At 34.7% G+C, this 12,856-nt stretch overlaps 1 protein-coding gene across 2 annotated transcripts in view; it reads right to left on the reverse strand.

The window, feature by feature from the left end:
- Positions 1-1,420: 1,420 nt before the first annotated feature.
- Positions 1,421-12,856, reverse strand: part of wdb (serine/threonine-protein phosphatase regulatory subunit widerborst) — a 181,650-nt gene continuing 170,214 nt past the window's right edge. Inside the window, exons 10-11 of one of the 2 annotated variants that reach the window (XR_014443497.1) lie at positions 9,570-9,710; positions 1,421-3,625 (exon numbers count right to left, since the gene is read on the reverse strand). Coding sequence is in view for 1 of the 2 variants with exons in the window: in XM_083137991.1 (XP_082994117.1) it covers positions 3,523-3,625 (103 nt within the window). In the remaining variant the exon portion in view is untranslated. The remainder of the gene's footprint in view (positions 3,626-9,569; positions 9,711-12,856) is intronic. The other variant, XM_083137991.1, reaches the window with a different exon arrangement.

The raw sequence follows: 12,856 nt of genomic DNA on the forward strand, positions 1-12,856 counted from the left end.
ACTTTGTTCGAAACTACTTCACATTAATTTAAGCTGTGAAAGAACCAATGACCCTGAGGTTTAACATGCCCACTGAGGGTTGGTAAAAGGCAAAAATATTTACAAATTACACAACTCTTCAGTGTGAGAGGGAGGTAGGTAGGAGTAATAATTACAATTCTTCCTATAAGACACTAGAACAAATCTTTGTCGAACGTGCATCTAAATCTTGATGATGATGATCACATTCAATAAACATTTTTTTCTCCTTATTAAAAGCTTGGCTTACACTTTGAATAAACATGATTTATAATAAATATCTTACAAGTACTTGGTTTATTGGTATTTCTGTTACATACTTGGTTATTACACAATACAGGACTAGTCTACATGATATTCCAAATTTGACTCATGTTTAATGGAATCCAGGTGCACAAAATCTGTACAGATGTAAAGGGAAATTCAAAAATATTATGTTGGTCTACTCCAGGGTCTGTTTACCACCAGGGGCAACATTAATTTAAAAAAAATGGCTGCCATTGAACACAGGACAGCATTTCTCATGCTCACAAATGTTACTTGTATGCAATGGCATTTCCATACCAAGTGGGAAAATACGCAGGCATTTGGTGCTCCATATTTATGGGAAAGGGCTGTATCAATATGAAAAAGTCAACAGGTTGTAGAGGAGGAAACAGTGCATGCTTCAAATGCAGCCTGTGAAAACTACCCATATCACAGACCATATGTCAATGCATATAACAGGGACAATATGCTGCAATGTGTTTGGCAGGAATTTGACCATGGCTAGATGTGTGTGCCAAGTTACCAAGTTCTCATGTTTATGGTACCAGCCCTTTTTCTCTGATGGCCCTACTGGCGAACAGTGAATATTATCAATTTTTAATTGTTAAGGCTTGACCGGACCTTTGGCTGAGCAGTGTTTTTTTTTCCTTCAAAAAACTGCAATGATATTCCAAAATTTGATTTTTTTTTCGAAAGGAGATGAAAATTTGGAAAGAAATGCTCTGGCGCTGGCCAAAGGCCCAGCCGAGCCTTAAAACACAGCTCCAAAGGTTCATTCAAACGTGCTGCTTTGTAGGCAAGAAAAAAATTAAGACTTGGTAGTTTGTAAATTCACAACTGTCAAACATGCTGATCATTAAATGGTCCTGAGTTTGACATGGCAATTCTGGCACCAAGTAACTGACTTCCCAAAATTAATGTATGTTCTGTAATACTACTTAATATAAAAAATTCTATAAATATGCTGTTACTATATTTACTTTAAGAAATAATAATAATAAAAAAAACACATACCTGTAACTCCATTCTGAAGCCAGTGTAACATTACCAAGACTAGGATCTGCAACTATGGACGAAGGTAAAGACATTTTACTTATCTAGTTTTTTGTTTAAAAGAAAGAGCATGACAAACAAATTACCTCAGACATAACTTTGTATATTTTGTATCAGAAATTTGGACTTTCACCCAAACTTTAATACAGATCGACTCATTGTTACATATTAAGTTCCAACACACAAAGAACTATTCACTGGGTAGTAAGAAAAAAAGACCACTAGAATGACATTTCCATATGACTCTCTACTTCAACAGCTTTATTTCTCTTAACGCACAGACAAGAGAAATTAAGTCTACAACTGTGTTTTTACTCCATTTTTTTTTGTCTCCTGAAACTCAACCAGAAAAGCATTGATGAGAGTCCAGCTCCTGTATAAATTTACAGCGATGATCACTTGTCCAGGGAGAAAGGGGAGGAGAAACTTGCCAACACAGGAGAAACAGAGTGTCCTAGTGGGAGGAGCTTCGTGAGCAAACGTTACAAAACTGGGAAGGGTTGGGAGACAGGGCATGCACAAATATTAATAAGGAACATATATTTATTAATTAAAGCAAGAAGACAACTGGCATCTGGAGGTTTGTATCCGTGCTTGAAAGTAGAAAGAAAAATGACTTGTAAAGGCACCCCTTTAACATTTCATGCTTCCTATCACCCTGGTGCCCGAACACACAATTGCCAGTACACACAAATTTCTCATGGTTCGAATTTGGATCAACATTATATTTCTGACTACTACAAACTGCATACTTGATTTGTTCTAAGGTTTGCAAAAAACATATTAAAATTGCTCAATGTATATATATTTACAGTTAAAACACAGCATGGAGATCTACATGGGGAAGTGACTTTACATCTCTCAGCCACATTCAAAAGGCAGCCCCCCCCTTTTGTGAATTATCCAAGAGTTCCCCTTTTTTGTTATTCCACACACCAGTTTATTTCAGTTACTATAAAGATATGAACTGCACCAATTCAGCATAATTCAATCACAAACATCTTATGATCTATTCAGTACCATTAACACTATTCAGTCAAATGATTTTTGACACTGCATTCCTCAATATAAATATATTTTATATGCCTTTTACAAGTTGAGCTATCATCATACATTTCAATATTGGACAGCAATCAAGTAATCAGAATGCTTTTGGAAAGTTCATTACAACTGTGGAGTTACAAATAATTTTGTTTCTGACAACAAAATGAATGTCAGTGTAGTCAACCTCTGCTTTCACAAGCAGAAACTAATTGTGATATGTTAATTTATCAGAGAGCTACAATAGAACAGGCAAGTTGTCAGTATTCTAACTTGAAATCAAGGGATTAATACAAGGTAATCAAGTGACATTTTATACATGAAAGCTGTTAAGGGGCTACATGTACGCATATCAAACCCTTCTGACCAAAGCTGTCCACTCCCCTTCAACTTTCCAACGGCAGAATACAGAATTCTAACAATGACGGGTCCGAGAAAATTAAAAATTGGGGCTGGGGGAAGAGAAATAAATTAACAAATTCAAATACATTGAAACTGACTACCTGAAAAACAAGCTACAGCTGAAGTTCACAATGATCAAGTTAAAGCTTTAACACTTGCTGAATAAGCTTGGACTACACTATTTTTTTAATATTTTTTTGAGTGCAGAATTGCAACCAGTCTCACATACATTACATTTTTCTTTTACTTAATTCCTAACTAAAAATCTGAAGCAACTATTACCTTCAATCTCTTTAATCACCAAATCATAGCTGACTTACAAAGAGCAATTTAGCCATAAATTATTTGTCATCTCTTGGTTAGTGGAAACGTCAACAATTTTGTGCAGAACAGTAGGACTTGGTGGTCACAAGAACTTAACTGTTGTTTCTAACATATTTTTTTTTGCTTTTTAGATTCAGAGGTACACACATGAAGACAAACAATGATACCCAGATTTCTTCATATCCAAAACCCAAAAATTGTTCTGCTGGCAGTTACAGCTTATACTGAAACACTCCAGTCCTTCAAGTCACACTTGATTATGGCTAGCACCAAGCAGCTACTGTAGCCAAGTCAGGCAGACACTCATTCTCACACGCTCTCAAACAAATACATGATCACTTGAAACTTCAAGTCCTCTCACTTTCATCACACAACAAATATTAACAGCAAATAAAGTTCTATGACTCTTCAGAAATATCACTTAGAAATTTGTTTGCTATCCTGCTTAGTCATGTGGTTGAGCTCCATCTCGGACAATTTCTTCCACAATTCATCCCTCTCCTTTTCTCTCTTCTTCTCCCTGAAATAAGGAAGAATTTCAGTAAGGCCTTATTTGTTCAACGCACAAACACCACTCAATATATCATCTTCAATACAATCACACCCTCTGGAGAAAAAAAGGGTTCATTTACACCAAATAAGCAATCTGATTAACATTATCTATTTCAATATTTGTTAATCTGTATCGTTAATCTTATCTAGACTAATTTTGTTCATGAGGATGCATGATAATTACATCATATAGATGATAGATAGGGACATTGAATTTTCGCGATGCGCGAAATGTGAAAAAAAAGATGCAATTTTGAACATTCTGCACGTAACTACACCCCCATTGATGAAATATGCATGAGTTTTTTTCGCGAAGTAATGCAAAATGTGTGCTTTTCCACGAAATGAATGCTTTTTCGCGAAATAACCATGAAATATCATCAAATTAAGTAGAAAACATGCAAAAACCAGCAATCGAGGTTGTGCGCGCAAACTGTCGATTTGTAACGAAACGTTTGCCTAAAGTTTCCTACCACTTGCAGCTGAAGAATGTTTTATCTTCGATCACATCAGGAAGATGCTGCAAATTGGGATTTCCCATGCACATAATCTCAGTTCGAAAACTTCGCTCCCTGTCAAGCTGCATTCCTTTCTTCCCCCGAATATGCAATTTAGAAATGAAGTGATTTTGTGTTGATGTTTTCTTTTTGGTTGGACAGCTAAGTACTTGTGTATGTGTACAGTATATAAAAATGAAGTACTTTATCAATTTATAGCTCTTTTGTATGTTGTTTCCTCTCATGATGAAAAAGTGTGTGCCAATTTTTTTTCCCACCGCTGGTATATACTGCTGATCTAACATTTTATTTACCGCTCTCCTCAGTTTTTATTTACCATAAATTTGTCTAACTAATGATAGCACACAAAATGATGTCCCACACCGTGTTGTCTAAGGCATCAGGTTATGGGATGTGCACTGGTTCACGTCTCCTGACATTTCGGCCTGTGTATGGGACCGTGGCCACCCACTATTGTGAGGAAATTGGGGAGCTACAAATGGGTAGCATAACCCGATCATGGAAACCTACAATAACGACTGGGAATTTGTCGTTCTGACCACATATCATCCCATAACTGGTTGGATGATTTCCCATCTCTGCTGAGGCATGTGGGAGTGAGGCCGGCAGTCAGTAGGTAGGCCTTGGCCCTCAAGGGCTGTTGTGCAACGGGTTATTACACATAATGACACAATCATGCTTTACTTCAAACATAGGATCCCTGGCTTCCTAGCCACAACCAGTCTTGTCATTTGCTTAACAAGTATTACAATGTAAAACACATGTTTCACATCTTTCCAAGCAAGGGCATTAAATATTAGCTGCAATTGCCAGTTCAAAAAACTTCAGGCACAACTAAATAGTACAATTTAGTTAAACATCCTGAACTGACATCAAAATACAGTGGAATCAATTTCACAGGTTTTCAGAAAGAAAAAAAAAAAAAAAACCCTTGCCAAACTTTTAAAACATTCAGTCCTGAAAAAATGTATAATGTAAAATCAGGGTTCCATTGTATTCTTTTTCTCCAGAATTTACAAGTTTGGGTGTTTATTTGGTTCCTCAGGTTTCACTGTACAACCAGAGGTGTGTCTTTACATTTAACTCAATGTAGACAATTGTCATGAATGTAAAACATCACTTTTTCATCCCAAAGTTTCCAATAGGATTATATTCATGAAGAATAGATGTAGCATGGTTTAAATTGACATAATGGCTTTAAAATAGCCTCAAGTTTTCAGTGGATTACACAAGAGTATTCTTGAGTCAAATTTACATAACCCACAAAAGTCACACACACAATAAATCAAATGGTAAACAATTACATGTAACTAAATGATTTAAAAATTGAACACTATAAAAATAACAGTTAATGCAAATTATTTAACAATTAACATGCTATTCATCCCTTATCTGAGAGTGCTATATACAGTTCATTTGTAGACAACTCAGATAATTCCACATCATTGCCTACAATATTGTTCATTTTTTCAAATTGTGCCAGTGCCCGTTAGGTGGTACTTGTATTGTACATTTCTGCTCATTTCCTGAGAGTTTGTAGCTATGATTACAAATGGTCATCTGCCTAACTTAGTACCAATCCCTGGCACCACTTCACTCAGGCATGGCCGTTTGGACTGAGCCTGCTTCCCGATAGGCCTTGGTTCTTAAGAACCGATACTTGTCCCAAGGTTACGGTTTCTGCTTGCCAACTTCCCATACCTACGTTAGTCTATCATCCCAGAGGTTCTTAATCCAGAGACCTGGTGCAGATACAAGCATGCTAGAGGATGAAAATAAATTGCCTTTGGAACTTTGAGAATCCAGTTTTTCTTACTTTGTGATTATGTAAATGACAATGTGCATCATGAAAATTTTTGACAAATGAATGCTCGAATGAGTTAAGTGTTCATTGAATCACATGACGGCAGTTATGCTCCAATTGCATTTCACTCTCCGAACTTAGCAGTCTGAAGCTGCCATAGTGAGAAGTGTATCATCAGCAGCAGATTTTCATGGAATGCAAGTTCTAGAATTTTCAAAGGAAATTTTCATCTTTCCAATTTGAATTAAGGAAATTATGAAAGTGTAATGGGCAAAAGTTTGTTCAAGATGCACTACAGATACCTTTTTCTCTTGCAATATTGTTACCATAAACGATGAACTTGACAAAGTCAGATTCTGGATTGAATTATTATATCAATCAGTAATACTTAATAATGAACATTCAGGGTGGCCACTCCAGGACCATGATGAAATTCAAGTATAATTCCCGGTTTTCAAGGAGAACTTTCCAAAAATTCAAGGGTACAAATAGATGCTCTCCCTATTTCAATCTTCGTATTACCACCTCTCACCAGCCCACCCTCGCCCCACATAAATATATTAACAATATAAAGGTGTGTATGATTCCACTGTATCCCAAAATTCAAATTCAATTCAATTAAAATTATATACAGGGTGAGCATAAAGTATTTCCCTGATTACAAACTTTTTATTGCTAAAGAACTATGCTAGATACAGATATGCAGTTTGTTGGAATTGCTAGCTTAACTCATAATGTTTTGTTATCAGTACACTTCAGTACACTTCGACATGTGCTCCCTATGTTGCCCTTAGAATGTCTAGGCAATACTCAATTTCTCTCCATGTCTTTGCTAACATCTCTTCCGTCACCGTCTCTATAGCATCCCGTATTTGTGACTAAAGAGTTTGTATATCAGGAACTGGTGAACTAAACACTGTGTCCTTAACGTAACCCCATAAAAAAGAAGTCAAGAGGGGTTATGTCCGGTGAACGCGGTGGCCATGATATGGGAATCAGAATAAGAATCAGACAAAACAAAGATATGGAAAAAAACTTGATGTATTGCACTACTTATTGCCATAGGTTTTATTTGCCTATCTACCGTGGAAGTTGAGATATAAGTATTCATAATCAGGGAAAGACTTTATGCTCACCCTGTATATATATATACACACACACACACATACTATTTAAAATATTTAATTTAAGGTGAGGAGTTTACATCTGCCATTTCAGATACTCAGACAGGAAATACATCTACAAACACAAGTCACAAATGTTATGGAATATACTAATTACAAAAAAATGTTAATTGTATAAGGATTTCCAACTCAAATTTACCTAATCAAATTCAAGATATCTTATTTTGCAATAATCTTCCCTTTGTCAGATAGATTGTTCTGCAAAGGACACTAACAAAGTAATCGAGAGAGAGAGAGAGAGAATTCTGTTTTACTTTCCACGCAGCTTTCTTTTTCTTCCTCGATAAATACAAAAGCTAAACTGTTAAAAACTTGCCTCTGGACTTTTGTAAATGTATGAATTAATTTGGATTAACAAAAGTTGCAATTTTTAATGTCTACGGAGAAAAATTCACGTAGAATTCACACAATTCCCAGTGAGTTAGCCACCCTGACATTAGAAAAAAGTACCTGCTAATTGGTAAAAAAGATGATGTGGAGTCCAGCACAAATAAATCATATAATCATAGAATGGAAAACTCAGGTTAACATCTGGATATATTTTTAGGAAACTTTATATAATGAAACACTATTTATTAAATTCCTTAGAGCATAGCTTGTAAAGATGTGCACCTGTGCTTTTCTATTCTATGACTTCATGAAGTTCAATTTAAACATCATTTTTGTTGACGTAGCAGCTTCCTAGCACCACAACGTCCATCCCCTTTCAACCAGTCATTCAAGTCTTCGCAATATGGATGATTATGTCTGTGTTTTTATTTTACATTGCACACCTGCCATTTTTGGCTAATTATGTCAATGAGGATGAGTGATAATTGGATTAAATTGATGAAGGGAACAGCAACATCCAAACATCCAAGCCAGGGCTCAAATTTGGGAACTTTACCACTTAATGTACCTGGCTATGAAGGTGGTAGCAATATGGATGAAACATCAGCACCAGTTGGTGCAGTTTTAGTATGTTTATCAATATAAATGTTAGTGCTAAGCAAAGCAAGAAACTCATTGGAACCACACGAAGCTTTCCACATTTGTGTTCAGTGGATCCTTCTACAATGATGATACGGAAAACTTGAAGTAGTTATAATCTAATCTATTCTTTGGAGATCTAACACACTCATCATTTATTACATGTAAATCTTCTACTGTTCAACTGGCAACATTCTAATATTTCTCCTACTTTCAATTTGTTACCTCATTTCTCCATTTTGTTAATGTGCATATCTATCAACTTTTATCCCTATGTAAGGCACGTGTGTATGTGAAGTCAAAATGTCATTACACGTAGAAATATATCACACGGAAGAAAAAAAAACCTTATCAAGATATATAATCTTCAGTTGGTGTTAATCTCTGAGCAATGAATATCTGTGATTGGAATTTCTCACTGAAATTACAGGTGTCACATTTCACTTGAAGACAAATCAAAATATGTAGGCTTATGAAGCATGTCACATTGCTAGTGTGAAATGTTACACTTGACTGTTTCCTTCTCATGTCACTTAGGTGCGAAAGTGACCTCTGCCCTTCAGGTCAAAAAATATTTGATTAAATTTTACTAAAAAAATATTTCATATGTTTGAGCAGACACTTATGTATACATATTTTTTTTTTGTTTCGTTCTTTGCCTTACAAACTGTGCTTTTTTCAATGATCAGTGTAGCAACATTGCACTTAGTATAGACTATCTGGGATCAGGGGAAGAGTTTGATTCCCAAACTTGCTACACATACCCTACTTTGTGGAATGTGTAGTTACTATTGTAGTGTTGACCAACACCTTTCTGCATACTGTAAGAATAAATCTATGCTTTAAACTTACAAAGTCATTATTGTTCAATGCACGTGTGTATCGTGTGCAAGCAGACAGACTTGTATTGTTGTTGTATTTCTCTATAGTCCTGTGGAGTTCTCCCATCTTTGAAATGGGATAATGTGTTGTGAGAAGAAAGCATTTTCCAATCTTTACCGAAAGCTAACTAGTCTTGGTAGGAGGCCAATGAAAATTCAACTGTACAGTAATCAGTATTCTTAGACATATCTTAAAATAGCACTTACTTCATGCGTCATGCTGTGATTATATTTATAAAAAAATTAGATTAAAGTCAAATTATAATATCTGGCAATTACCCATCGCATATTTGATTACTGTACTTCCACAGAGGAGAGGAAAAGAATGTCCACGATTTAAAAAAAACATTTAATAAACAAAAACCTATTAAGACCACTTTAAACATCTTAGATCTTCTATTATTTTATGCATTAACGTAAATCAAAGATTTATCTCAATTTCCTATATTAATCATGATTTTTACATATGCTAAGAGCGTCAGGGAATTAACTCGTTTCTAAACAAGTTTTGTCTTGGATGAAATTGTAGAGATCAAATATTTCTGATAATACGTACTTTATTAGTTCACAGAAGACACACTTTACAATTTATGAAATTGATGTCTGTGCATTAATGATTGCACATTTATATAATTGGAACATATCATCTTCACATACATTTTGATATAGGGATAAAATAAATATTGAGATGCATTATCTGAAAACAACAAAATTCTGTTACAATATTACCTTACTTCAATAATCTTATAAGACGTTTATTTCCTACTGCTACAAATAGAACCATATATTTAATTTGATTGATGTTGACACAAGAAATAACTTGTAAATGTCAGGAAGTTAAACAGAGCACTAATAACTTGAATAAGAAACTATCATCCTAAAATGTAAAAGCAATGCATTTATAAACGAATGCCTCCTTAAGAGCAATGCATCAACAGATTATAATTTACAAAATTATACTTTTATGTAGCGTTATTAAAGCTGATACTTTGCATTGTAAGTTTTATTTTCTCTCAACTGTTCCATTTTTTTTGTAACAAAAGAAAGAAATGCTAACATAAAAACAAAAGCAAATTGTTATTGGATTTAATACTATTGAGCCATTAATATGAGGTTTCCTAACTTCAATGCAGAATGATACTAAAAAGTGGTGAACTGTACAACCAGTAGCAAAAGTACTAGCACTTGCAAGTAGGTGTTCCTTATGATAATGCTAGAAAGTATTAATAAATTGACATAAGAAAATATTCTGCATTATTTTGGTGTATTTAACCCCAGAAGTTAAAAAATAAAAATATGAATTCAGGTATGTTACACTAATTTCACCACAAAATACATACATGTAATGAACACAACATGAAAAATCTGTGTTCCTTGAATTTACACACGCTAATCAGAACAATTTCAACTCCCTCTTTGGACAATAAACTTGGTAACTTACAGAGTAAAATTACTTTAATAACATTTGTTGTGAAGATAAAATTAACATTTCAATCATGTTGCACTATTCATTTAATGATTGCATGTTAATATATATTGCAACAAAATCAGGAGAACATCTCTCTCGTGAATGAAAGTGTATGAAAGGCGACGCTTGATGAATACATGCATCAACACACATTTCAGCACGTTTTTCAATAAGTCTCCAATAATGGAAAGTTTTGTCCAACTATATATACACTGGAACTGCATGATTAACATAAATTGCTTAATTTACAGAGTTCATAATATTCTACATTATTTTCATAAATTGAAATTATTGGTGAAATATTACATACTTGGGACATAACTGTGGAACATCAAATAATATGTTTGTTGTTGGCTAAGATAGAAGAAATTTCATGAACATGGAAAAATGTTAAAATGACAATAAAATAACAAAATATTTGGGGTACATAGAAGTCATGCTTTTGTTAATAAAATAGTATATATAAATTTATGCTCAGTTCATCCAAACTTTGATAAATTTTAAAGATACATTACATTAAATGCTACATTAATATGGCAAAGACATTCATTCAACGATCACTAAGGAGAGAGGAGCAATAACACTGCTGTTAAATTTAATTGAGGCTCTGTTAAAATGCCTAATAGGCTGCTAGTTGCAAGCAAGATGGCGGAAATGTATTGACCTTAACATCTGAAATTCTTATCTATGTTTATAAAGTTTGTAAAACAATATTTCACTAATTCAAAGCAGTTTGGGGCAATGATGTCAGTGAATGCCTTCAAGATAGAAGTTGCACGTAAAAGTATTGCACATATGAGTAGAACACTGTGAAATATATTTTTACGTAGAAAAATTGTTTCTTAATGCATATACAGTACACTGTTTTCGTTATGCCACTGATTTATAATTATGGTTATTCTTATATTATTATTATCGTCTTGTATTATGGTTCTTATTTATCGCCAAACCATCTGTTATAAGGTTTTTGCATTGCCACACATGTCTGCATACTTGTAAATTATTATATTTTGAGCTAGCTTGGGTCTAATTACAGAATCAGGGATATGGTTCGATTCTAAGTGGATAAATATTTTTGTGATCATAGCGCAGTTAAAAATACAGTCTCTACTACTCATTATTCTCCTTTCAAGTAAAAACTTTGCCAAAATGTTATGTATAGGCTGTCCTGACTGTACCTTCCTGCCATTATCCAATAACTTTTGTTGCAGGGTGATGGATGGCAAAAGAAGGCAAGCAAGATGGCATCTGAGCGAGATGTGTGCACCATGTACGTGCATTCCACTGAATTTCTCAGTGTTGGAAAAAATGCATCCATTGATATTCAAGATGCTTTGTAAACTATTAAGGAGACCAAACGGTGGATGTAAACACAGCGAGGCAACGGGCGGTCCATTCAGGTGGTGACAACAATCTGCAAGACATGTCCTTGCAAAACTGTCACCACACGCAATGAAAAGAGAACCTCGATTAGTTCACTGGATGAATGGGTGCATTACAACCAGGGAACTGTGTGCCGAGTTGATTGTTGGCTTCAATGCATTGGAAATGATACTGGCAATTATGGGATGTCTAAAGTTTGTACCAGGTGGGTTCGACGGATGCTCATGCAGGAACAAAAATACTACCAAATACAAATGTGCCAAAATTTTCCTGACACCCACCATATAGTTTGGATTTGGCACCTTCAGATTGCCATCTGTTCAGGCTGATGAAAGATGCGCTACAGGGTAGCATTTTCCTAACAACAAAAGCTCTGAAAAAACGAGCGGTCTCCTGTAGTGCAGGATTTTATGAATGCAGCATTCAGGCTCTTGTTGATCACTGGCAAAAATGCATAGTTCGTGGTGGTGGTGATTAGGTGGAAAAATAGAATTTTATAGCTGAAAACTTACTCTATCCAACATGTGTTAATATGCTCCTGTATCTGTTCTAGTTTCTGTGAAAATAAATAGGAGGTATTAGTTTCAGAGTGAATGTTGAAAATTTTTAAACCTTCATCTCCTATCACCCATGCCAAATGCACTGAAAGCCAACATGCCACAATTCTCTGCCTTAAAGATGACTTTCCTGTCTTTTACAAAATCTATGCTTACTATAAAAGTTCGACACAGAGCTCTGGGTAGGTCTTGTGGCAGAATATGAAAATTCTCTCTACAAGTGAAACTGCAGAAATATTTTTTTTAAAAAAATACTATACTTTAATCATGGAGCTAAGCTGAAAGCAACTGTATAGTTTTATTAATTCCTGTACATATAGATTCTTGTACATTTCTCAGCAATTTAAACTAAATTAACTAGTTACACATGTTAAGTTTTCTGAACATGCCAATATACAAAGTTTTGTTGTCAAATATTTTTAGATTGATTTTTTT

Source organism: Lepisma saccharinum, chromosome 16, assembly GCF_977018435.1.
Source record: "Lepisma saccharinum chromosome 16, izLepSacc3.1, whole genome shotgun sequence".
Taxonomy (NCBI): Eukaryota; Metazoa; Arthropoda; class Insecta; order Zygentoma; family Lepismatidae; genus Lepisma; species Lepisma saccharinum.